Genomic DNA, 27,324 nt, shown 5'->3' on the forward strand with positions numbered 1-27,324 from the left:
ATCATATCCTTTATTTTTTGCCTACTTAGAATAAATCTCAATGGTTTAGGTTGGGGTTTCAGATTATAAATAGAATGTCACAATTTGCCCATAAATTTATTTTTAATTCTCGTATTTCAAAAATCAGTTTTGCTAAGGGCTATGGCAAAAACAGATTTTAATGCAAAGTTAACACAGCAGAATAAGGTATACCCAGGAAATAGCAAAATTTAAACATTTCTGCCAATTACAAGCACAAGCACATTTTACTCAACTAATAACTACTTATTGAATACCAATTAGTGCAGGGCTTTGTGGGAGAAACAAGTATAAAACATGTACTAAAACCATTACAAATATTCAGGGGTACTCAATATGCCCTTTAGAAAATTCCCTTCATGGCAGCAGGTAGGTCTAAAAACATTTGAAGACCAACAAGAAAAACCATGGGGCATTTTACTTTGAAAATTTCTAAAAAGCAATTTTCTAAGAACAAAAGGACTGCATTTGCCTTAACAAATTTATAATGATAGTACTGTACTACCCTCATTTTTTCATGGTAGCTGAAGTCTTTTTTCCACAATGGCTTATTGTACACATTACAAAGTCTTCAGGGTCTTCAGAATTAAAGTGACAGACTTTTTTTTAAGCTCACTTGAGAATGGATCATTCTTCTTCTCTTAATATAATATGCCTTTACAGACTTCTCCAATAACTTTAGTCATCTTGACAAAAGAAAATCACCAAGACAATACAATGATTTTACAAAGAGAAAGAATGACAGTTTCCCTTCTACTTTTCAAAAATGTTTTATAATATGATTTGAGATTGGCTTTATTCAAAAGTCTGAAAGGGGAATCAATTCTTAAAAGTGACACTCTCTACAATAACGAACACTACACTTCTGAACAACATATCCACTCCCACACATTCACAACGTTATTGCCATTGGAATTTTTTCCAGAATGATTTTTTTGATGGGAAAAATATGGCTTTGTTTAGAATAAGCTGACAATATCAGTAAAACAAGTAATAAAATACAAAAGGTTGAGGATTTTGTTTATATCCTCATTTCTGCAAGTCTGATAAAAGTCCTTATTTTTTCTTGCCTTTACTAATAAGACTAGTGTTCTGCCCATCAACAGTTCATTTACCTGAAAGTTAACTGTGTCCCTACTAAGCACCAAATGTTGTGCATGGTTACTAGGTGCTGGTTACAGTAGTAGACAAAATAGATAAAGTCCCTGACCTCATAATGGAGTCAGATTGAGACAATCCCATTAATAAATATGTAATAACATACCATGAGTACAAGGAACCATACTGAATGTCAAGAGAAAAAAAAAATAGGTAAGACCTGGATGAAACTCCTCCATGTAGGCTGGAACTGAATAATGACAAGATAAAAAAAATAATAAAACAAAACAAAATCTTTTCATAAAGAGAAGAGGAGCTTCCAGAAAACATGGCTTATATGAAAGTCTAAGGCTGGAGTGGTGGCCAAAGGACAGACTGACAACAAATAGGGACTGTTAGTCGGATGAGGGAATTTTCATATTCTTCTAAGCAGAATGGAAATTTGCTAAAGGATCTAAAGCAGAGAAGTGATATGACACCATTATGTTTTATATGGATGATTTTGTCTACTGCCCGAAGAATACATTGTAAAAAGTGTCCTTAGAGTAAAACTCTCCAGTTGGCTTCCAAGAATGTCCTTAGAATGACCTCTGCCACCTGCCATTACTTCCACCTGCATAGTGCCCAGCCACAGGACATACATGGCCAATCTGAAACCAACTTCCACACAGCGCTTGCTTACGCCATGCCTCCCACTTCTTCACTAGTTAAAAAACTCAGCCTGTTAAAGGAGACCCACTGGACTCAAAGTTCAATTCCTCCATGAAAAATTTTCACTGTTCTTTAAACCCTGTAGCATTTGGTATAAAAAATCAGGAGCGGCAAAAATGTAGTCTTCAATAAGGAACTGACTCTGACTCCTAACTGCTAAATTATTGGTTGTCTGAGATTACTCGACACACAGCTTCCAAACCCTCAGATTCACACACCCAAGTCACGGTCTGAAAACTTCCCATAAAGAGTGCTTTTCTTTTACATTTTTAATAAAATGCAGAACTTGATTTAAAAAACAATTCACAAGTACATTTTTATGCTACTGGTATAAGTCATACTTGCATCCATGCACACATACTAACAAAAGTTGCAGTCAGCTAATTTTTCTGTTTCCAGGCTTTATAATCTCCCTCTAATTATGACAAAAAAGGCATGGGTCTATCTGAGGAAACAGATTTGATTTAATTCAATAAACCATTGATTTTCAACCTTTTCTACCTCCCCACACACATAAACTCATTACTAAAATTCTGCAGCACATGAAAAACTATACTTTTTGCCAATCTAACAAAAAAAAACAGGTATAATTTTGATTCATTCACACTGAATGGCTATTGTTGTGTTGGCTGTTTTCATTTTTATATTTGACAATCTAAGGGCAAAGAGGTCAGTGCTCCTCACTAAATAGTCAGGTACTGCAGGTTTTAAAAATTCTTGTGGCACACTGGTTGAAAATTGTTGAAATAGACTTTAATAATAACATGGAGCTAAGTTGGAATTCAGAGAGCCAATTAATACCTATTTCTTAGTTATGTTTCCCCCTAAAGCTTCCTTAGAACTGGGTCATAGTTTTATCTGGAAAGAATGACCAGGTTGACTCAGATCCAAAGTTTCTACATTCCACATTTGCTTATTGTGTATGCTGTAACTACTCCCAAAAGGTGTTATGGCCTCCTTTAAATGGGAACCTGCAGTAACTGGCACCTGCAAATGGCTAGAGGTTAGCTCCTCCCTGAAGTACCCCACAAAGAGAAGCAGACTGATCTAATTCTATCAAAACTATAGTTCTGCTGCAATCCAACCAACTAAAGTAGACAGATCATAATCTATCCCACACACATTTGGGGGCTCTAAAAAATCATTCTGTCTGAAAAATAAAGTCCAATAAACATGTAAAACATGGGATTTTTAGAAGTTACCTTTGACACCATTTGACTTGTACATTATCTTAAAAATAATTTTAGTGCAGTCATTTTATGAAGAAAATATAATCCATGTTGGTTGAATTAATGATATTCTGACTAAATGAAACATGAAATGAGCTAACATATTACTCTAAAGTCCCTGGGAGCATCTCTTTATTACTCACCTTGATCTCTGTCATGCCATGTTCGACTTCCAGCAGCTGGTGAGTTTGGAGAGGGATAAAAGTCTCCTGTAGGACTGGGTTCCATATTTTCATCTATGGATATAGTTTTGGGTCTTTTGCTGTTAAAACATGACAGTAGTTATGTTAATGGGATTTCTAGGAAGATGTGTAGCATTTCAAAGCATATATTTTGAGAAGATTCTTACTGTGGAAATTTCCATAAACACAAAATCTCAGACTAATTTTGAAATAACGGTGAGTATTCAAGACACAAATAGGGTTAACACTATTTCCAGTTGTAGAGATCATTTATCATACTATATTATACCTCTACCTGCCTAACAAATATGATGTTTATTACATTTACCTTTGAAATGTACTTCCAAAGAAATTTCAGTAGTAAAAAGTGAATTCTTAATGAGATACTTTAAAATTGTTACTAAGATTGTACCTGATTTTTAAAATTATTATCAATATTAATAATGTTCATTTGCATTGCACTTGACATCAACAATATAATCCTGTTGCAGTAATTCAAAGATAAAATAATGGAGTGGAGCAGAACTTGAGCTGTGGAGTGGGACTGGCCTAGTACAGAATCTAGGCCACTTACCACTTCTTAGTAGTAGGCTTGTTAACCTTTCTAAACTTAGTTTAATCATCTATTAGGAAATAATAAAATCTAGTTCAAAGGGAAGTGATTGAGAGGATTAGATGAGTTATAAAATGCAAAGCTCTTAGTTTAAGTGGATGGCATTTAGAAGATACTAAATAGTAATTAGTAGTAGTAACCATATAATAATATTAAATTTTTTATAGTATGTTACCAATTATAAACTATTTCATATATTCTTCTTTCTCTTTTCTGAAGAAATCAGGTTACTGATAACCTTTATTTTTAAGATTAACCATGAAAAAGCAAACCACTTCCAAATTCAAACCATACGGTATATTGTACTTTAAAAATGATATATTTTAATAAAGAAAACATGGCTCATCTCAATTATTAAGAAAAGTAGTATTTAGAGCAGAGGTTATAAAGCCATTTTGTAGCACATGCCATGTAGCTTGATATATATCCCCATCAATACTCTATTAAACAGTTAATTGACTATAAAATGGATATTTGCTCCTTAATTTAAAAAAGTCCCTATTTACACCTATGCAGGTAAAAACTTAAAAGATATATTCTGAATTAACTTAATGAAGTGAAAAATATAATGCCATAGGATTTCAGAAGTCCTACACATAAACCAATCCTCCTTTTTCTTACAAGTGGGGACACAAATTTAGAGAAACGCAGTGAGTTGCCCAGGGCATGTTAATGGAAGCTGTTTGACACAAAGTAAGTTCTGCTCTTTCTAACTGCCCGTTTCCAAAACCTGGAACCATGTGTATGTCTGGATATTTTCATAGATATGCCTGTGGTTAATATTTGACTCAGAACTCACACACTATTAACATGATGTAGAAGGTGGCAATTTCTATCCATAGTGCGAGTAACAGTTCTTTAGTTTCTTCTGATGGTATTTGAGTTAGAAGGTATATATTTTTAAAACCCCACTTTAATTTAATTCTCCCATCTCTGAATCAGAAGTAAATATGGAAAACTTGAAATGATAGAGAAAAAATTTTCATAAGGAAATAATAGAGAAATTTTTAACCATTTTTATTCAGAATGACACAATGTCTGATACTGAATAACCATGAGGAAAGCTCTATTTTGACAAAATACTGTCTATCAGACAAAATTAGAAATCACTATTCACATTTTAAATTTAAAAAAAAACTAAAGCATTTTTAGGATCTCACCATGTCACAGACTATTTCAGTGATAATAAGCCCAATTATCTTGCTATGCAATCTAACTATATAAAAATAGTTTGACCATAAATGATATAAAACTAAACTTAGTTAATAAACATACAAATGTTCAAGCCACATAATTAATTGAAATGAAATTAACTTTAATTAAAAAATAGCATAGGAAAATAATCAGATTTTTTTATTTTTTAAGTTAATAATATTATTAATATTATTTACATAATATTTTTTAAGTTAATAATAAAAATAAAACACTTTTTTCTGGAATTCCTATATACCATCATATTTGATAATGGGTATATTTAACACTCTAGAAATGAGATGGGTCTTCATATATTGAAGATTTAACTAAAAAAATAATAAAGCTATACTATTTATTCACTTTACCTTCTCATTAACTCAAACCTCTTGAAATCCTATGTACAATGACTTACCACGCTATTTATCCCTCAATTAAATAAGAAACCTCTTTTTAAACTTTTGTGGGGCTGAAATTTACAATAAGAAGGTCAAGAGAGAAAAATGAGAATGTCAACAAAGAACTAACAAGCAGAGTAATCTCACTGTAGCTCTTCTACAAAAAAGGATGGTTAAACCAAATCTCAGAGCAGGTAATATTTTCATTGGTAACTGAGAGTTCACTAAACTATTTAAAGAACATTGATTAATTGAGGAACTTGGCAAATTTTGGCCTAGAATGAGGCCTTTTACTTTTAAGTAAATGACACATTTTATTTTGCATGTTTCATTTTCCCCAGCTTGTATGTGGTATTCGGGTAAAAGTTAGTAGGACGGATCAATCTTAAACCAGGGTTCTTTGCCAAGGCAATGTCATTTTTAAAGTCATCAAAAGAATTAGTTAACTTGAAGAATTATAATATTTCACAGAATAGGATAGAATACATTTTAATAGTTCCCTGATCACCCCCCAAAAAGTTTTAAACTGCTTTGAATAAAAAATACATTTAGTTTTTAAATGTAAAAATAAATTTTACAAGGAAACATGAAAAATCTGTATGAAATCAGCAAAAACTCTTTACCTCTTTGCTTTGTTTCCCCTATTCTGTCCCTCCCAACCTCCCTATTTGCATACAGACTGAGAACAAGAGCCCCATCTCTTCCAGGTACCTGCTTGGTGGAGAAGACAGCGACCTCTGAAGATTGACCCCCGAGTTCATGTCATGATAGTACGGTTGGCTTGGGATTTCTCCAATTGGAAAGTTGACACCAGTTCCCTGGGTTATGGGTGCTAAGGATTAAAACAAAGGAAACATTGGGAATGACATTTACACTTGTCATCTTTATTCAAATGTAATAATCTAATATTTTCCATGCCTCTGGGCAAGGGTAAGGAGAACTCTCTTTACTTTTAAGACTCTAATACCAACCATATGCTGGGGCAGGACTTGAAAACTTCCTCCTGATACCAAAGTTCAAGTCTGGAAATTCAAGGCACTCAGACTGTAACTATTGATTACCACTTCCCGTAATCCAACTCTCCAACCTTCCTTACTGGCTCCTTTGTATTAGCTGTAACTATATCTGTCACCCCATTAGTCTACAGACGCATCAGAGAAAACAAACTATGCTCAGCACCAAGCAAGGTGCTTTGTACTGAGCTGACTCTCAAAAACCAAATCATCATTAAATAAATATAGACCAATTTCATAAATAAATGTCAAATATTATTCTATAATAATATTAATGTTAATATAATAATGTATTAGAAATCATGATATTTATGATAGAAATAATTCATACATTATGACAGGTATATAAGTAAAATTTTAAAATATGAAAGAAAGCCAAGTTATCTTCTCCCAAAATAGATATTCAGGTTTCATATGAATATCATAAGTGTAGCCTTTCTCAATAATTAGGTTTTCTTTTTCAAAAAGTTTTGTGTTGCCCTGGATGGTGTGGCCCAAGTGGTTAGAGCAGAGTCCCACACACCAAAAGGGTGTGAGTTCAATCCTTGGTCCAGCAAGTACAGGAGACAACCAATCAATGTTTCTTTCTCCCTCTCTTCCTCCCTTCCTCTCTCTAAAAGCAAAAAAAAAAAAAAAAAAGGCCTTGGGTGACAGGAAAATGTTTTGTGCTATAACCTTATAAATTATTTTAAATATACACATGGAGTTTCACGGTTTAAGGTATTATTTTGTAAATCAAAGAATCTTTTTGAATTTGCTTATATATTATGAACCGAGATTTTTGTATGTTTGTGTCGGGTTTTGTACATCAGTTTAATTTTTAAAAATTGTTTCTAGATGTCTTGAATAGATCTGTGAGGTTGCTGTGTTAGAATGAGTACAGTCTTGCTAGATAGCTTTTTAGTTTGAACTAACTCTACCACTTATAAACTATGTGCCTCGGTTTCCTCAACTGTAAAATGAGAATAATAGCCTAGCACCTACAATTATTTTGAGGATGAAATGAGATCAAAAGTGATAAACGCCCAGCATTTTGCCTGGTGCATAACAGGTACCCAACAAATGCGAGTTTCCTTCCTTTTTTGCTTTCTTCTACAAACATCTTCCCTTGCAGACTAAAGTGATCAGCAAAGACGGAACAGTTCAAAAACATGCTCAAAGCAGATGAAGAGATAAAAATGAACCTACTTGCTGAAAATCTGTTAATTCAACAAGTTATTGATTGTGTCCATTACTGGCAGGTGCTGCAAGGGATAGAAAATAGTCTAAGACAGTCCTGGTCCTTAAAACATACTGGGCAACAAGGTGGTAAACAAAACACTCATAAAACATAATGCTGACTATAATGAAGCCGCTCAAATGAATGACATGATAAATAAATGCTGCAGGATTTCAAGGGAACAAGACTCTAACACAAGCTTGAATAGTCCAAGAAGTCGGTGGAAAAGCCAAGGCTAGCACTAGACCTTAGAGAATGTAAATATAAGGTTTTGAAGGGAGGTCATTTTAAATAGGGTTTACATCAGGAGCAAAGTCATTGGCAGAGACAATAGGCAAGGTGGAGACCAGGCAGGTTGGTGTCAAAGGACAGTACTTAAGAATAGTTTTTATTTCTTCACTTGATTTTATTGGGCCTTCAAAGGCCCTAATGAGAAAAAGTGTGTCCTGTGCTGTGGTAACAAAATTCTAGAGCCCCTGAGCCTCACTGGAAGAACACATAGTTTACTTAAGTCTTCCTGCCTCTCTTCACTGCTGAAGTTGAATAGAAAATTCCAAAGGAACCACAGATTTTCAAGGAATTTTTTTTACTCAGAATTTTTTAATAAACATTTGAAATGTGTTCACTACCAGTTGATTTGTACTGCAATATCAGGTAGGCCAAGATTAACTTAAAATGTTTTTAAGAAAGTATGATTATGAGGCACATGTTTTAGTGCAGAGAAATATCAAAAAATATATGATAAACATCTTTCTTTTCCTACTACAAATGAAATAAATAACTATATATGAGATTAGTCTCAGCTCCAAAATTCTTGAGCTTCTGCTTTCTGTTAGATTGTTCATGTTATATATAATTCATGTTAGCCTCATTTTACACAGAACATTTTTGTATTCAGTGTGTGACTGTGCCTAATGGCTTAAATCCTTTGGAAAGCTAAAATGCAGCTGCTTGTTGTGGCTTGAGGTACACCGGAGGTTAAAAAAATGCAAGGTAAGAAATCCCACAGTAACCACATGCTCTAAAGTTTATTATTAGAACCTTGTTCTATGTGACATTGGAAAGCAGGCATGTGATAGAAGGAGGCATTTGCGGGGCTCAGTGAAAGTAAGCAATCTGTCTGGTTCTTATAACAGTAGTGGATACAATTCCAATAACTGAGTTACTAACAGGAAACTTATAGGTTATATCTTATACAAATTATTGCAATTTATTAAGATCATGCAATATTTAGGCAAAGATCTGTAGTTTCTATGGAACACACAATGCTTGACAGCACAGATCGCTGACCATAAATACACAAGGTATAATTTATAGTAAAATAATAATAAAATTTTTTCAGAATTTTTCTAAATTTTGTTCCAGAAGGATTATCCAAGAGTATCAAATCAGCAATAAAAATAATCAGTCTACAAATTTATACATGAGCACTGTAAAATTTTAGTGTGCATTCTGACACCAAATGGGAGTTGACAGGGAAAAAAGTAGATTAATAATAAACATGGCCAAATTTTAAAACAGCACACCCACAAAATTTATTTCATGACAAAGTGTATGAGAACAGCAAGTCCCAGACAAATATTCCTGTTTAAAAGTCTCTGAGAGAACTGGCATTAGATGCACAGACCAGCGTTAGCATGTCTCCCAGAGACGCAAGAAGCCCAAAAGCTGCAAATCATGGTTAAGAGGCTGCCAATAGCCTCTCAGAAACCAAGCTCCAAAGAATCTCAGATTCTAGGGGTTAGAGGTCAACCCTTAACCTCTCTTATTGTTCTCTTCACTCCAAAAGCTGATCTTAAATCAACTTTTAAAATGGAGATAATATAATTCAACAGAAAGATCACTACCCCTAAAACTGAATAGCTTCATTAGCTAAAGTCAACATACACATTAGTGGGTTATATGATAGTAAAACTCTCAAGGACAGAAACCATTAACATACCATAAACCCTCAAAAAGTCAGAATTTGTGATATACCGCATACAGGTTGTACTGAAGTTTATGTTTACTTAGCAAACCCTTATTTCATAAACAACAAAGTTCAATTGTACAAATAAGATTATAATGTGGATATATTAAAACACTTAGGAGAATAATTTCTCAAGCACTTCAGAGATACCTATTTGCACACAGAGTAGAAAATAAATGTTTGCTGAATAAATTAATGAATGAATATAGATAATTAATGTACTAATTACAAATCAGTTGTGTTTATTGTAGCAGGTAACGTAAAAACCTCTAAGAGATAACAGGATGAGTTAAGAAAGAATGAATGAAGGATGTTAAATTTACCTCATTTCCGAACTGTTATAGAAAAGTAATTTTTAATCTATGTTTTATGTTTCAAATTCAAACTTTTCAAAATATCACTCTGGGCTTTTAACAGTTCTTATATGGCCTTCCTTCTACAACATCAAGCATGACATTACCAATGATGAGGAACTAATAATATTTTCTGACCAATGACTCTACTGTGCTACTCATAAGAAAGATGAAAGTCTATCATGGAACTTAGAAAAGTACAAATTTAAACAAATACTTTCATAATGTCTTCTAACTGCAACAGCATAGCTTCTCTGCTAAAGAACAGTATAGAGAAAATATACACACACAAATCTTCAAACACCCCCTTCCTTACATGATGCCAGAAAATAAAAGTCCTTCCTTACATGATGCCAGAAAATAAAAGTAAGTCAGGCACGTTCCTTTCCAAATTTTAATTAATTAATTAATTAATTAATTTTAAAAAGGATAAAAAAACTTTCATATGTGAGAGGCCCTCACACACCATATACTGACCAGAGAAAATACCACAGGGCTCATCACGTCAGTCAACGGAGTAAACCGTCAGAATCCTCTTCCCCAGCAAACACGCACCCTGGGAGTGTAGGGTGCGAGGTTTTGGTCTACACTGCCCCCAAGTACATAACCTATGACAGAAGTCTTTTGGGCGCACATTTACCTACTGGGCAATCATGCCAGAAAGCATAAGTTGCTTAAGATCTTAAAGGCTCATTGTAGAATTCTCTGAGATACGTGCTATTTGCACTGACCACTTTAGAAATTTGAACTCTTTAAGAAACCATGGTTCAAAAGACATACTCCGTAATCTACTAGCTTGGAGATTCCTTCACAGAATACAACTTTAAAGCACTACCTATTCTTGCCCTCAGTAACTCATTCCCAATTTGTTCTTTTGGATCACCATAAATCTTATTCATGGCCTCTGAATTTGACCAAAGTGAAAAGCACAATTAAACAAGGACCACAGTGCCACTACCTTATCTGAATAACATCATTCCAAACTGTAAGGCTATCAAAATGTCAAGTGAAAACACACCCTTCAAAGTTACATAAAAAAGCTAAATCAGAGAAGAGAGCAGGAAGAAACAAGTCACCTCCTTTAATGTAATCAGTGCATTAAGAGCTGCATCTTAGATATATATTTGCACACACTAGCAATAAGTAAAAGAGTTGATCGAGGAAACTTTCCCCTTGCTTAGATAGCTGGCCAGGTGAATTTAACCAAGAAACATCAGCCTGCCAAGAATGGTGTCTCAGGTGAGTCAGTCAGTTAAAACAATTGGATATTGTTTTGAATAACAATGCTTTCTATCTATATCCAACTGCAATCTGCAAAGTTAATTTCTGTATCCCTCTACACTCTGCATGTTAGCGTGTATATCCTGTACATCTCCAAGCTCCCACCGAAATGTTAGTAAAATGAAAAAACACTTATCTACAGGAAACTTATGTGGATTATTATAACAATACAGAGTACATTTAATTAATCGCACTTCCTTTGATATAAATGACCATCTATGGTCACAGAGAGAACAGTGAGTTAAATGAATACCATTAACATAGCAATCAGAACAACCCCAAAATTATTTTTGTACAAGACGTTTTAATGATTTAAAGAAAAATATTTTAGAAAAATCAGGCAAAATATATTCACTAATGATTTCATCCAAAGGTCAGAGAATTTAAAACTCTGTTTCTCCTAGTATATGGTTACCCTTAATACTGTATTTAAGGTTCAAAATGTAAAATATTTTAAATCTTACTGTAAAATTAAATAATCACAAAACAATTTACTTACTTCTGGAAACTCTCACAAGCTCTGATACATTGAAGACTCCAGATTTTACAAAACTATCTTCAAGGTATCCTGAAAATAAACAGCAAGGGGGAAAAGATCAACATAAGCAGGAAGTAAATAATGATTAAACACTAGAATTTGTTCCAGTGTTTTTAAACGAAAGGTTAGAACAAAAAAAAAGTAAGCTTACAACAAAAACAAGTAAAAGCAAAACTCTTGTGAATGCAAACTGGGTCTGTTTAAAGTAAAAATTTTAGATGTTAAACAATCTTCTAAAACAACTTTTTAAAACCTTTGAAAGGTACAGGGCAATTGGTATGGTTATTTTTGCTATGGCCCACCCATAGAGAATGAAGGTTCATAAATGCAATTCAGCTTGGTAGCGGCTGGTAGACTAAAGTCCATCCATTTGAAAAAAAAAGAGAGAGAGAGAGAGAGAAAGAAAAAGGAAAACCACAACCACAATTAGCACCTTGTTGGAATTACTTCAAAGATCTCTTGAAACCACTGTTCTTTCACAAATCCTTCCCTGATTAAAGAAAAGTGAGCTGCTGTTACCAGCACCCCCACCCTTGTTCCAGGGTCATGAATCACACAAAAGCATAACTTGTACACATTCTTTGCATCAACCTATTTCCGTGCACCTTTAATATACCTCACATGATTGCCTTGCTTTCTCGCCCTTGCTACTAACTCCCCTGGACTTCCTTCATTTCAAGAACTGACACTTCTTCTAGCACACAGCGGTGATTCCAGGCCTCCAAGAAATGCCATGTGAACTTTCCACGACTTTCACGTACAGGGTCCATTGTGGCTGTAGCCAACAGTTCAGGCACCTGACTTAACTCAGACCTGTGTGGTAGCTGGTCTAGCTGTAGCCAGCACTAGAGCTACAGACTCCCACAAACACCAGTCATGTCCCCAGTTTCTCATTTATGTGAAGGAGGTGTAATGAGGGTGAGGAGGAAGAGAACACCTTAGGAACGAGGAATATGGTTACCCGCTGCTGTCCCACGGAGAGATTTAAAAGAGGCTGAAAATCCTCAGAATTAAAATACTTCCAAGAAAAAGCTCTAGATTCCAAGAACTGGCAATATGACTGGATTCTACTTAAAGATTCGGGGTGGACCAAGGGATGAGATTCATTGCAGGGATCTGAGGCATTCTTTGGTGGTTCAGCAATATGAAGCACTCAAGTCAAAAAGCTGGGATTTGATACCCAGCCACCATTTACCAGTGTGGAATCCTGAACATGTTATTAGACTCTTTGAGCCTCAGAGCCCCTCACTTATAAATTAGAGATAATAAAATCACCTACACCATTGAGTTGTTATAAATAATAAGTGAGATAAAAATATAAAGTCCACAGAGGCCCTGATCACATGTTACCACTAAGTGCAAACAAGCAGCAGGAGCCAATGATCACCTACACACTGAATTATGCACACTGGGTTCTGGACATGCTCAAATCATTTGTAAATTTGTATTTAGAAATTTTTACCAGAACCAAAGTTATCACACTGTTTTTTAACCATACACAGCGTGAAAAGACAGAAAATCATTTAATTGTAATATACGAGGGGGGACCAAAAAAACCCAAAATTTATTTATAAAAAATTGTGTATTTATTCTTACATGTTTAAACTTCAGTCCCTTCAATGTACTGTCCATTTAAGGCAATACACCTATCAAGACATTTTTTCCACTGCTCAAAACAGTTTTTGAAATCATCAATTTTGATGCCTTTTAGTGCTTCTGTCGTTTTTGTTGTTGTTGTTTCACCTCTTCCACACTGGCAAAACATTTTCCTTTGAGGACTTTTTTCATCCAGGGAAACAAACAAAAAAATAGTTGCTTGGGGCGAGATAGGGTGAATAGGGAGGGTGGGGCATGGGGATCATGCTAGTTTTGGTCAAAAACTGCTGAACACTCAGGTGGTGTGGGCAGATGTGCTTGTAAATCCCCCATCATGAAATGGGCAAACTCATTGAAAGTCTTCAAAAAAATTCAGTGAAGGTCAACACCGCCTCTCACAACATCACCAGCTAGTACACTGAACCGATGGGTTCTTAGACACTCACCTAGTGGGAGAAGCCTGTACTATAAGGAGCCTCCCCTCCAGAAGACAATTGCAGTTTTTTTGGTGGGGGGGTCCACCCTCATATGCTTTCGTGTTGTGGACTGAGGAGTCATCTATGTCTGAACACTGTTTTATACCCACAAATCTACCTGCTTTAGAAAAAAAAATGAAAGAAAGAGGGAAAAGAAATTATGAGATCCCACCTGGTGATAAAACTTGGGCCTCATATTATTAAGTCATTACTGTGAAAAAAATATATAATTTTAAGAGGATTATAACCAAATGTCCCCATTTGATGTACTTCTATTTTGAGAAATCCCTACATGTTGAGCTATTAATTTTTCACCAGGTTGAATTCATTTCAGTGATTATTGAGCAACTTGTATGTCAGCCAACAGGGTATTAAAAGACATGAAAACAAAAAAAGACATTGAACTCCCTTTCTGAAGTTGGGGATAAAGATATTTCTAATTTTCTGAACTGCTAACATTTTCTACAAGGATTTTTGTTGCTTTTGTTGCTGTTTTAAAGTATAAATTACACTTTCATATATGGTAAACAGAGTTTATATATGGTAAATATATTAAATGCAGACATATATATTATATTAGACCTCATTTATCATGACTACAGCTCACTTACTTAACCAATCAGACAAGGTTACTCGTCCTCACCTGTACTCTATAAATGCCTGCCCTCGTCTCTTTCTCAGGCAGCTACCTCTTTCTGCATGCTCAACTCTCGTTCTTCAGTGTCCAGTTCAACCATCCACTCCACAATCTGCACCTCTAACCTGCACTCTCAACCCCTGTGCCAGCTATAACCAATGTCTTTCTTCTGTATTTACATAGCACATAATTTGTACTTATTTTACATCACTCTGGACTTTCAAGTTTTCCAAGATAACTGTTTTCAAGTCTTGTATTTCTTACTGGATTATCAGCTCCTTTATTTGAAGGAGTGGCTCAAGTTTTTGTTCATCTCTGTATCTCCCAAACAACTAACTCAGCACCTCTACATACAGTAACTACTAACTAAATGCTTACAGAACAAAATTTTAAAATACAACTTACTGAAACAGGATCACAAAAGCTCATATTAGTAATTTTATGACAGTGGAGACTTAGATGGCTCAAGGTTGAAGTATACCTATATTAAGCCTTATTATACCCCAGAACTCATTTGCTGGAGGTTTTATTTAGGCTTTTGGGTAGAATGGAAAAGAGTAGTGATTACATTCAGGTTGTATCTCTAATTTTGTTGTGTACTAATGTATAACTTTAGGCATTTAGTACAAAATATATAATGAGGAACTAGAAGTGTTTAAAGAGTAAGAGTTCAAAAACATCTGTAAAAAATAATTGATGAATGAGTAAATAAATGGTGAACACTTCAGTATGTTTATATAAATTACATCTTGTCGATACATAACATTTCAATATGTTGGTATCATCTGAAGTTTATTTCCTTATTACTCCAATGAGCAGTTAGGGCTCCATTTGCTTCTCAGTCATGCCCATTAAGATGGAGTGGGCTGTGACCTATTAGGAGCCTCATAACAGAATAGTGCTATCTCAAGCTAATCCTACTAGTGGGAAAGACAGTAAGGCAGTCACACACAGGCAGATACAATGACTATTCCATAGAAAAGGGAAGACAATTCAGAATGGGGCAGCATATTTCTCCCTACCCCACCTCCAGCTCCCCAAGTTCTAAGGAATTTGAATCTATAAGAAAAAATTAAAAGTTATTTTACCAAAACTATGAAAGGTATTGAAAATATGTCAGAACTGCTTTGGCACCCACTAGACAAAAATTCAACCCGATAGTTCCCACTGAGCTCTGCTCCTGCATGGAGCACAGTGAGACTCCCGAGGATGAGCGGTAATGCCTACTGACAATGACCTTGTAAGTGTGGGGGGTGTGGGAATCAGGCAACTGGGCCTGGGAGAAGCGCCGGAAGCAGGGGGCTGCCACCTTTCATGCATGTCTGTAAGCAGCACAGCCCTTACAATGGATAGGCATTACCCAAGATGAGGCAGAGTAAAGAAAAGAAATAGTGAATGACACAACACCTGGGTAGTTATTCAGGCTCATAGTGCTTGCTCACATGATACAAGAAATAATACATAAGGACTCTGGCAAAATTAGGAGGTGTGGGTCACGCAGGGGGTCAGGAGCCCTGTGATAATATAAAGGGCGAGACTCAGAAAAGTGCAGTTATTGTTGTAGCCTCCAGGCTGTGGGGACCTTCCAGAAACATGATTTTCATGTTACATAGACCCCTGTGAATCTAAATAGCTGATACAAAGGCCAAAGATCTTAACGCAATTTGGAGACATTCATGAAGTAAATACCCTTTGTCTACAAAAGGAAATAAGAGCATCTTTGAGGCGGAGCAGCTGTTTAATGGTTACAGAGCAATATTACACAGCAGCTTAAGCCAGGAAGCCAAGAGCAACTCGGCATTTATGTGATGTTGTATTTACACCACATGTATGCTTTTTAAAAAGCAAAATTGAGTAGGAAATAAAGACCTCTGCAAACTGAAAACTCTCAAAGGCAATATCAAACTATATTATTTTACTTCTTTTTTCATTTTTCTTTAACAAAAGCAACAATAAATCACTACTCAGAAGTTAATATAGTGTTTAACCTCTTTAAAAACAATAACAGAGGGACACAATGGCATATCTAACTGTTAATATCTCAAATTATAATCAGCACCATTTGAATGTTAAACAACATTTACATAGAAAATCCAAAGGAAGACTGATAACACTCATTTTTATAGTCTACTGTGTTCTAGTCTTGAAATTAAAAATAAATAAGGCACAGAAAGCAGTTATTAAATTCATGAAAGCTGTCTTCAAGTATTTGAAGGACTAGGAATGTAGATGGTGGATTAGACTTATTTTGCATAGTTCCAGGAACTGTTTTTTGGTTCAATAAGCAGATTTGTCATCCAATAAGAAAAGTCCCAGAAATGAATGGGAAACCTTGCAAAGGTAATAATAACCAATGCATGCCAAGCTAATGTGCTAAGATCTTCAAAAGCATTAATTCACGTAATGCTCACAATTAACCTACAAGCTGTCACGTTACCATTTTACAGATGACAAAACCTGTGTCTACAGAGGTAGGGATTTTCCAGCTGTAAAGACCTCCATAAGATTTCAGAATTATCACTTGGTAGGAAATTGTATAAAAGCACCTCCAAAGCCCATTGTAACCTTCAGATTTCCCTTTTTTACATGGCTGTTTCCCATTACTTTTCTGGCATTGCTTTGGAGAAAGAACAGGACACTATATATCTCACAGGCATTTTCTAGCCCTATGACTCCCATTGTTCACTTCCTTCAACAGATTGTAAAAAATGACTAAATCCTTTGCTTATGGATGCAGAAGGGGAGAAGATGAGAATATTTTACACTAGCTCTTTGCCAATGTTCATACAACTTCCACAACTAACCCTTGGTGATTTTGGTAGTAATGTTGTAAGACATAGCTCTATCTTCAGTTTCTCAACTGATCTGAACCGTCCATTATAAATGATGAAATTGTGACTGTGAAATAGACATACTAATCGTTGCAAAGATAATGATTTTGTGCACAGAAGCTGAACCTCAGCCTATAGCAAAGATTAACATTCTAGTATTAACTTAGAATTAGGTATCCTTCAATATGAAATGTAAATCCCTTATGGAGATATAAGCAATCTGCTAGAGTCAGAAATTTTCTGACTCTTAACACACAGTACTATATTAACATATTATCTGTGTTTCTTAGTATTTTTTACCAATCATTAAATTTATTCATATATATTTGTATGTATGTGTGTGTTTATAAAATTGAGATCAAATTTAAATAAATTTGTATCCTGCTTTTTACTAATTAACATTGTCTATTTCCCTTTAAACAATTTATCAAAAGCATGATTTTAATGCTTATATAAGTTTACATTGCATGCATGCATCATACTTTATTTGACCATTCTCTTACGGTTTGGCATTTTAGGTTATTCCCATTTTAAAAAATACTATAAACAGCACTACCATTAACATCCTTACACACAAATCTTTGTCAGCAGTTCTCTTGATTTCCTTCAGCTAGAGTTCCCAGAAGTGGAATTACAGGGTCAAAGGATACAGCTCTTTTAAAGCTCTTGGTAAAAACTGTCGAGCTGATTCCAATAAAGGTTTCTGCCTGGTCGTATTCCCTCTGACAGACCGTGAGTGTGTCCATGTCACTACCCCGCTGCCAGAATTACATGTCACTCATGCTAGTAGTGATTTGTTTTTAACTGTGACAAGTTGATGGTGAAAATACATCATTAATGTAATAATTTTCATTTAATTTTGACAAAGTTGGATATTTTTCAGATACATATGCTTTAGTTATTTGAACATAACATTCAAAAATAGGCAAAATAGGAATTGTGCTAGCAGGAATATTTTATTCCTAACATTGATGAGATTATTTCTAGAGGTTCACAGTCAATGATAATGTTGGCTATTAATTGATGATTGATATTTTTCTTCATCATTTGATATATTTACTTATTCCTACTTTTCTCAAGTTTAAAAACATTTTCTGATCAGAATGACTGTTGAATGTTATTAAATTTTTTTTGGCATTAGTAGAGATTACCCATTTTCTTCCTTACAGCATTTATTGTCATGATATATTACAGAATTCTCAGATTAACTTATCTTTGCTTATCTGTGGAAGGTAACTCTTTTAATTTATTGTTGAATTGGTTTGCTAACAGTTTCTTTCAAATTCTCTATATGTAGTTAAAATACTTTTGTAGGAATTTTTCTATTTCATCTATCAAGTTTTCATACCAGAATTATATGCATGTTTCATAAAATGGTTTGGATAAGTCATTAATTTTTGTGAAAGAAACATTAAAAGTTCTTGAAAGTGTGGGAAAAAAATCACTGGTAAAATCATCTTCCCAGAATTTGTTTCAGAGAAGATTCTTAGACAACTTTGAGTCTTTCATGAAATTTACTCTGGTTTTCTGGTCTTGTGACAATTTTATTACGTATTTTTCAAGAATATCATCAACTCTTTTCAAATTTTTTAGTTTGTAAGCATAATATTTTACGGTTTACTAAGTTGGCTATATTACAGTAAATATATAATTATATAATACTATCATTAATATAGTTATATTAAATTATGTTAAATTATACTAAAAAAAATCAGCTCTATCATTTACTATGTAAATCTATGGCAAGTTAGGCAACTTTACTATACTTCACATTTTCTTCTCTTTTATACAGATGATAATCAAAATACCTATAAGTCAATATGAAAACTGTATATTGTTTTCAAATAATAATAAAGAGAGACATTTCAAGACAGGGAAAGGGAAGGCAGAACTTCCAAATTAACAGAGAAAACAAAACAAAATCAATAGAAACCTAATCAAGACAGCAAAAATAAGGACATTAGATGTAAAAATAAATAATTAATACAAAGGAAGAAAGAATAAAATCAAGTATATCAATCATTACAATAAATATAAGTGGAATGAATAATTCCATAAAGAGAGCATTAGATCAACTCAAACAAATAAAATGCAACTATTTTCAAGGATCAGAAGACAAAAAAATAACAAGAGTAAAATGTAGAAAACAAAATGGTAGAAAAAGAGAAATCAGGCAAATTCAAATGAAAACAATGTCAACTAGCAAAGGTTAAGATGGAATTTAAGATGAATTACAATAAACAGGAGAAAGAACATTATGAATAGATAAAGGCACAATTAATGAAGAAAAGAAATCACCAACCCCACAGGTACCAAACAATACTGTGGAAAAATACTTAAAACAAAACCTATTAAAATACAAGAAACTTGAAAAATACAAACATAGAGAGAATTTTGAATACATCTCTTTTACAACAGAACATGAGTATCAGATAAAGACTAAGTTTATATCATTGAAATACAAACTACACTTTGTTATGTCTGTGGAAATTGTATAAAAACTGACCATGTCTTTGACTAAAGAGTAAACTTTAACAAATTATTCAAAGGAGAGACTTCCAGCTTGTATGGTCTCATCTTGGGAAAATAAAACTAGAAATAAAAAATAAAGTGACCAAATTTTCTGAACTACCTGAAAATTAAGAAAATAAGCCACGGATCAAACAGAAAATCTAAAGAAAAATTATAATAGAGAAAACAATAAAAAGAAAGAAACTAAAGAAACATTGATAAAAGAATGGAAAAACAACCCAAAAAAAGTTAAATAGAAAATTAAATATAAAAGCTAAAATTAGTAAAGCTGAAAGAAGGGTAGTATTTAAAACAATAAATAAAAAGAAAGATGATTCCCTGATAAGATTGGCAAAACAGAAAAATCATGAACCAAATGCATTAAAAGAATTATTAGAAAATAACGCATTAACCTTAGTGACCATAACTTTAAAAACTTAAATGGGTAATTACTTACTAAAACAAAATTGAGAAAAGTAGAAATATGAATAGACCAATAAATTTAGTGCAGTGGTTCCGAAATATTTGCTGGGCATTGGGACCACCTGGGGTTCAGGAGAAATAATTTATTCTTGGCTTCCTCCCTCAGCTATTCTGATTTAATTGTTACAGATGTAACCTAGGGATGAGGATGTTCTAAAAGTTCCCCAGGTGATTCCAATGCGCAGCAAAGGTGGGAACCACTGCACTAGCATTTTCCTATTCAAAATGTGATCCCAGAACCAATAGCATTGGGATCACCTGGAAGTTTGTTACGATGTGTGGAAAGTAAGGTTCCACCTCAGACTCTGGGAATCAAAGTCTCCAGCTTAAGAAATCCACAGGGGATTCATATGCACTTTAAAATTTCAAAAGCCTACAACAAAATTTTAAAAGTGATTTAAAAACACCTTTTAAGAAGGCACCAGATATATATGGGTACACAGCTGGATTTTATCTATCCTTTGCCAAATCTTTAAATTCCAATGCTATTCCACTCTTGCAGGCCTTAGAAACTGATGGCAAGTCTCCTTAAGAAAACCCTCTTCTGAGCCTTTGTTAGGCCAGCAAAAATTAAATAACTAAACTTTCAATATCCTTCATCAAAACAAAGGAACTAAACAAAAATCCAAAGACCAACAGCATATACAAATGCAATTTAAAGAATCCTAAATAAGATTAAGAATATCCAATTCACATATTCCAATTGAACATAGCAATGTTATCAAAAGAACAATACACTATTATCATTAGGGTTTATTCCATGAAGTGCAGTTCATTACCAGAAAATCTATCAATATGATAATGAGTCACACACCCATGTACGGAACCATATCAGTTGATGCTGAAATGTACTCTACACCAAGAAGAGAAACAGACTTCCCTAATAACAAATCTAAGCAAAAATATATATAAAAGCAAACACTAAAAAGTCTTTAGCAAAAGTGAACAACAAATTTTTCTAAACAGGGGAAACAAGTCTGCCATTTATTCCTAGTTACACAACTTCCTTCAACCTTCTTTGCTTTTCAGTTCTTAAAAATGTAATCTGTAACTAAACCAGTCACAAAAAGACAAAAACTGTATGACTTCATTTAGATGAAGTATCTAGAATATTCAAACTCATAGGACAAAGTATAGTGGTTCCCAGGGGTTGGGAGGAGTGGGGGATGGGGAGTCGTTACTTACTGGGTACAGAGTTTCCGTTTTACAGGAAGAAAAGTTAAAGACATTGGTTGCACAATAATGTGAATAAACAATGCCACTAAACTGTATACTTAAAAATGATTAAAATGATAACTTTTATGTTACATGTAATTTACTACACTTTTTAAAAATGTGATCTGGAATTTGGGACCCAGATCATTGTTATTGTCCATAAAGTATCCAGCCATGTGATATGCAACATAGAGGCATTTACTGAAGATACAAGATACCAGAAACATTGTACATAGGACAAAGACACTTCAGTCCCCTTCAAAGCAGGCACCTTGGAACCTCACACAGTTCTCCCAACATCATTAGCAACTGCAGCACAAAGTTCCTTCTGCTCTGGTAGCAGAAGCCACAGAACAAATTTTGCCACAACACATTTCATGCCAAGATCCTGCGTCAAAATCTCAGACACAGTAGTTTTTGGAATCCCCAGATCAGCTCTAGTCCTCATACTGTCAGTTGCAGATCTTTGTTGATTGTTGATTGCAGCCCATATATGTTCAACACTCTCAGGTGTTCTGCCTGTTGCAGGCCTTCCAGAATGTGGATCACTTTCAACAGATTCTCAACCATCTTTAAAGTATTTGTGCCACCCTTTTATTTGCACTACTCTCATTGTATCATCCCTGAAAGCCTTCTGAGTCATCTGATAGTTTCTGTGGAGGAATGTACTAGCTTAATGCAAAATTTGATGCAGATTCGGTGCTCTACATGCTCAGTCATTTTTTAATGTGATAGCCACACAGTACACATGCTCACTCAATGGCATCTACTGCCCCCTCTGACTAGCACAGTGAAGTCGTCTTTGTTCACACACGCACATTCCTGTCCACTCTCCTTGACTGGCAGGTTACATCAATGTCACACAAACCGTCCTTGTTATATTAACAATGGCTGGACTTTTTCTAGACTGCCCATATAATATGTGTGTATATATATGTATGTTGCTCAGGATCTTTTTTTTTTTCACTTGTGAGAATTTCATAAATTCCCCTTTGTGTGGCTTCAAGCTACCAGCACCCAAGCCCCACCAATATTCTTAATTTTCTCCTCAGCTCTTCTGCTGAAGAATTTGGCCTTCACAACAACAGGCTGCTTTGGGAGCTATCCCTTCCCCAGAACTTTGTAGTAGCCCGATCGCACCACATCAATGATGGGAGTGGCTCCAGGCTTATTTTTGGCAGTATTTATCCGTGTCTGCTCACTGACCAAGGTCCACAGTTTACCAAGGTCGACAGCTGGGGCAGAAGCTCTGGTTCCTCTTTAAATAGTCATGCCTCATACCAACTTTCCCAAAGTAACCTGGGTGATATTTATCGGAGTTGATCCTGTGATGACGCAAGCCACCAGCATTGCCTTGGCCTCCTGAGTGCTTCCTGTGCTTCCCAATGCAGCCGAGCCATAGACTCACGTGGTCCAGAAATTTCCAGGTCTTCCTCAGTCTGGATGGCACGTGGGTGGCCAAGATGTAAGAGGGAAACCTCCTTAAGTCTGACGAGGTATGGGACCTGTTGTTGCTCTGGATCTTGATGAAGTGCCCATTCTTTTGTTCTTCAGTATCTGCTCACCCAGGGCATATTGTTGTTGCTTCTTTTTAATTAGAGGATATTCTATCCAGATGCAGAGCTTGGTCTCAGAAAAGTCTAAGGCAGTCCCTTGGCTACTATAAGTAAAGATCTCAATACAGGCTGAGATCGAGGGTTCTAGAACTGACATAACTGGATCTGAATTAAGTAATAATGATAAAAATAAATCATGATAATAACCCTGATAACAATAATGGTGGGTGTCACTTACTGAGTGTTTATGACATGACAGGCCCTGTGCTAAGCACTCTGAACTCTACCTCAGTTCAGTTTCCAGATCGCTCCTGTTTTATTACTGACTTTGAATAAGTACTTCAACTCTCTAACCCCCCTGATTCCTGTAATAATAATACTGAAATCATAGATTTTGGGTGAGGATTAAATGAGAAAGTCATATAAAGTGCTCAGGGTTCAATACAAACTCATTGGTAAAGGCAATAGCTGTAATACGAATAATAGTGTTAGTCAAAGTTAATAAGCACAGCTTTCAACCAATTCCAATGACAGCTGGTCCTTCATCTAGCAAGCCTCTATGGTAAAGAGGTGGGCTCTTCTCACCCCACCAATTAGATATGCAAGATCATACCAGATAGTATATGGAAACCCTCAGTTTCCATTAGTGAGACTCTGGAAGGACAGATGAGACCAAGTTCATGAAAAGGCCTTGTTTATGGTGATAAGGAGTTAGGCTCTAGCCCAGAGTGGAGAATGTTTGGATTTACATTAGGAAATAAAATCAGACAGTCAGATACTCTTCCTCCTCATTCCCTCTCTCTCCTCCATTTCCTAATCCTGCTGTTCTCTGGGTTTACAGACTTTTGAATTGATACTTTAAAAAATCTCTAAACCTAGGGAATGTTAGTGGGATAGAATAAAACTTAAATGTCTAAAATTTCTCAGGGAAGCAACACTGCTATTTTTTCATGTGATAAAAGATAGGAAAACCACCACTTTTAAAATTCAATCTAATTATACTGGTCTTATAGTTATGGCGTAAGCCTCCAGGATTCTACCAAGTGGTTATCCTTCAGTCTTAGTTTTAGTGTGCTTAGAAAAAGTTTCTAAGGTTTTACATACCCTCATGGAAATTTTACTAAAGGGCTGGGAGAATGTGGATCGGAAGTTAAGCCAGAAATGTGAACTTTATATTAGATAGCTAATGAAAGTTATTTTACTGTATGCCTAAAAATACCTACCTTTAAACTTCACTATTCTCATCTGCTAGAATCAAAATTCTAGCAGGCTTATGTGTGTGTATGTGTGTGTGAGAGATAAAATTTGATAGCCAGTTCCTATTTCTATGAAAATACAAAAGACATAAAACTAATTTTTCAAAACTTATTGTAAAGACATATGAAGCTACAGGAATCAAAAAGACACTTTGGTAATGGCAAAAGATGGACATATATAGATCAGTGAGGTGACCAGAAATAGATTTATAAGCATATGGTTATTGATATTTGCTAAGAGTAGGTAGGCAACTCAATGGGGGAAAAAAGGCTTTTAAAGAAATGGTGCTGGATTAACTGGATATCCACAATAAAAAAAGAGGACACCTACCCCTACCTCACACATTGTGTGGTATATTCATATAATGGATCAATACTGTGCAAAAAAAAGGAGTAAACTATTGATACATGCAACCACACAGATAAAACTCAAAGCCGAGCCAGACAAAAAAGAATACATGCTATGTGATACCATTTACATGGAATTCTAGAAATGTAAACGAACCTATAGTGACAGAAAAGAGATCAGAGGTCATCTGAGGATGAAAGTAGAGAAAGGGACAGATCCCAAAGCAGTCAGAAATGTTCACCATATTGATTGTAGTGATGGTTTTATGGTTAATAAGACACCTCATCTTATTTTATATATGTACCCCCTTCCCTTTCCTTCCCTTCCATGTATATAAATACCATAGAGAGCTAGGCAACTTATTTTATGTAAATTATACCCAATAAGTAAAAAAAGACCAAAAAACACATCTTTGAGCAAGTGATGTTTAACTACTGGTCTCCAAATTTTTAGACAGTGACAATATTCCCACATGACAAAAAAAAATCACAAATGAATCAGAAATATCCTATAATCAGGAAAACCTTTTAAATATATTAACTACTATCAGTCACATGATTTTTGCAACTTCTAGCAAGCCACCTTACCTGCTTCCTCACTGATGATCATGTACACTTCAGCAACAGTATAGTACACACACCAGACCAAAGGATCAAAATAGTAAATAGGCCTTGTCTACTTCATCACTTTGGGAAAAGAGAAACTTGCTCCCTCCAAGACTAGTATTTTGAATCAGTAATTATATTAGAGCAGTACAACTCTCTGTCTGACACATTCCTACAAAATTCATCAGACCATGCATGCTACACAAGGTTTAAAGTTGAGAACATCTCCAAATAGCTGTGTCTGGGGTGCAGTATACCCATAGGGAAGAAGAGGCACACTGTAACTGTCTCTATAAAACACCTGCCTCTCCTGGCTTAGGTCAGGAAAAGGATGGTCTCCTTACTATAGTACAGGTTACAATTTATTTAGCCTGTTAGTGGTCTAAGGTTCCATTGTATACATTGAATATTGTCTCTAGCAGGCACTACCTTAGATGTTAGTTTTACAAGTGGAAGAACACAATTCTTACCTGAAATAGTTTGGAATTCACTAAGGGAAACAGACCAGTAAATAGTGATAAAAACGTAGTAAGTGCTATTATTCTATGACTGTACTGAAGAGAGGGTCTGGAGAAGTCTCACTGATGAGACATCAAAGAATTACAGGAATTCTAGGCAAAGAAACACGGACAAGACAATGAGGAGAGGCACATGGCCAAGGCTAAGGCTAAATGCCAGATCCAGCAGAAACCACAGCATGAAGGGCCATACTAGATGTCAGTATATACTAAGAATTACACTTAGCCTAGAGTGGGAACCTTTGAAAACATATAAGGAGGGGAATAAAATAATCATATTTGTACATTATGGAGATCACCATGATGTTTAATGAATATATCACAAGGATTATGACCCAAGGCAAAATGCCAGCTATAGAGATTACAAAAATTACTTTAAAATCTAGGTGTTCTAATTAAAAGAACAGAATGCAAATATTTGTTTTAAAAAATAGTAATGCATTAAGATTCAGTATCAACTATTTTCTTCTTTCCAAAAGATACAACTGCTTTATTTTTTTAATTTGAATTTCATTTGACATTCAATATTATTTTATATTAGTTTCAGGTGTACAGCATATTGGTTAGACATTTCTATACCTTACAAAGTGATCCCTCAATAAGTCTAGTACCCACCTGGCACCATACCTAGTTATTACGGTATTATTGACTGTATTCCCTGTACTCTACTTCACATCCCTAAGACCATTTTGTATCTACCAATTTGTACTGCTTAATCCCTTCATCCTTTTCAGTGCCAACTATCTTCTTTATAAACTATTTTTCCTTCCTCATTTAAGAGCAACCTATCAGTGGCCTTCCCTCATCCATCTGCTCAGTTTTTACATGCTCTCTCAAAATTCATAGATACTCCCTTCTTCACCTGTCAACACTATGTAAGGTAATGTAATTTACGTGGGTTATTCTGGATATCAACTATAACATATTAAGTATAAAATGGCAGAGTGCTTTATATCCTGATGAAGATGCTAATTTTATAATCCTTGCTTAGTTATTGTTATGCTTAGAACATAGCTCAACTCAGAAAATGACTGCAATCCGGGTGGAGGGATGGGGAGAAAAGGCATACAACTGTAATTGAATAACAATAAAAATTTTAAAAGCAAACAAAAAAAATTTACATATTTAAAGCATGAACATTTTTACTCTAAAAAAAAAAAGAAAATGACTGCAATCCAAAATATCAAATTTTGAAACTAAAATTCCACTTCATTCAAAAAGTGCCACAAAATAAACAATGGAGACACAACCTTACATCGTGTGGCCTGCCAGTGGCCCGTGCAGCGCACGGAGACACATGTGCACTCACACCACTTCCATGTGACTTCCTTGTACCAGGGTTGCCTGTAGACTCCGCCTAGGCCCCCAGAGGTCTCTAACCCCCAGGTTCAGAGCCTCAATCTCAACCCTAGCCTGAATCTCTAGACCTTTTTCTCCAGATGACTCACAGGCAATGGAAAAAAAACCCTACAGCTCTA

At 35.0% G+C, this 27,324-nt stretch overlaps 1 protein-coding gene and 1 pseudogene across 11 annotated transcripts in view; both read right to left on the reverse strand.

Annotated features, from left to right (window-relative positions):
- Positions 1-27,324, reverse strand: part of NFIB (nuclear factor I B) — a 231,762-nt gene that overhangs the window by 56,331 nt on the left and 148,107 nt on the right. For all 11 annotated transcript variants that reach the window (XM_045193754.2, XM_024558396.4, XM_045193756.2 and 8 more), the window contains 3 exons: positions 11,775-11,843; positions 6,152-6,272; positions 3,200-3,318 (listed from right to left, as the gene is read on the reverse strand). In XM_045193754.2, coding sequence (XP_045049689.1) covers positions 3,200-3,318; positions 6,152-6,272; positions 11,775-11,843 — 309 coding nt within the window. The remainder of the gene's footprint in view (positions 1-3,199; positions 3,319-6,151; positions 6,273-11,774; positions 11,844-27,324) is intronic.
- Positions 21,304-25,332, reverse strand: LOC112302757 (large ribosomal subunit protein uL15-like; annotated as a pseudogene).

Source organism: Desmodus rotundus, chromosome 1 (assembly GCF_022682495.2).
Source record: "Desmodus rotundus isolate HL8 chromosome 1, HLdesRot8A.1, whole genome shotgun sequence".
Lineage (NCBI taxonomy): Eukaryota > Metazoa > Chordata > Mammalia > Chiroptera > Phyllostomidae > Desmodus > Desmodus rotundus.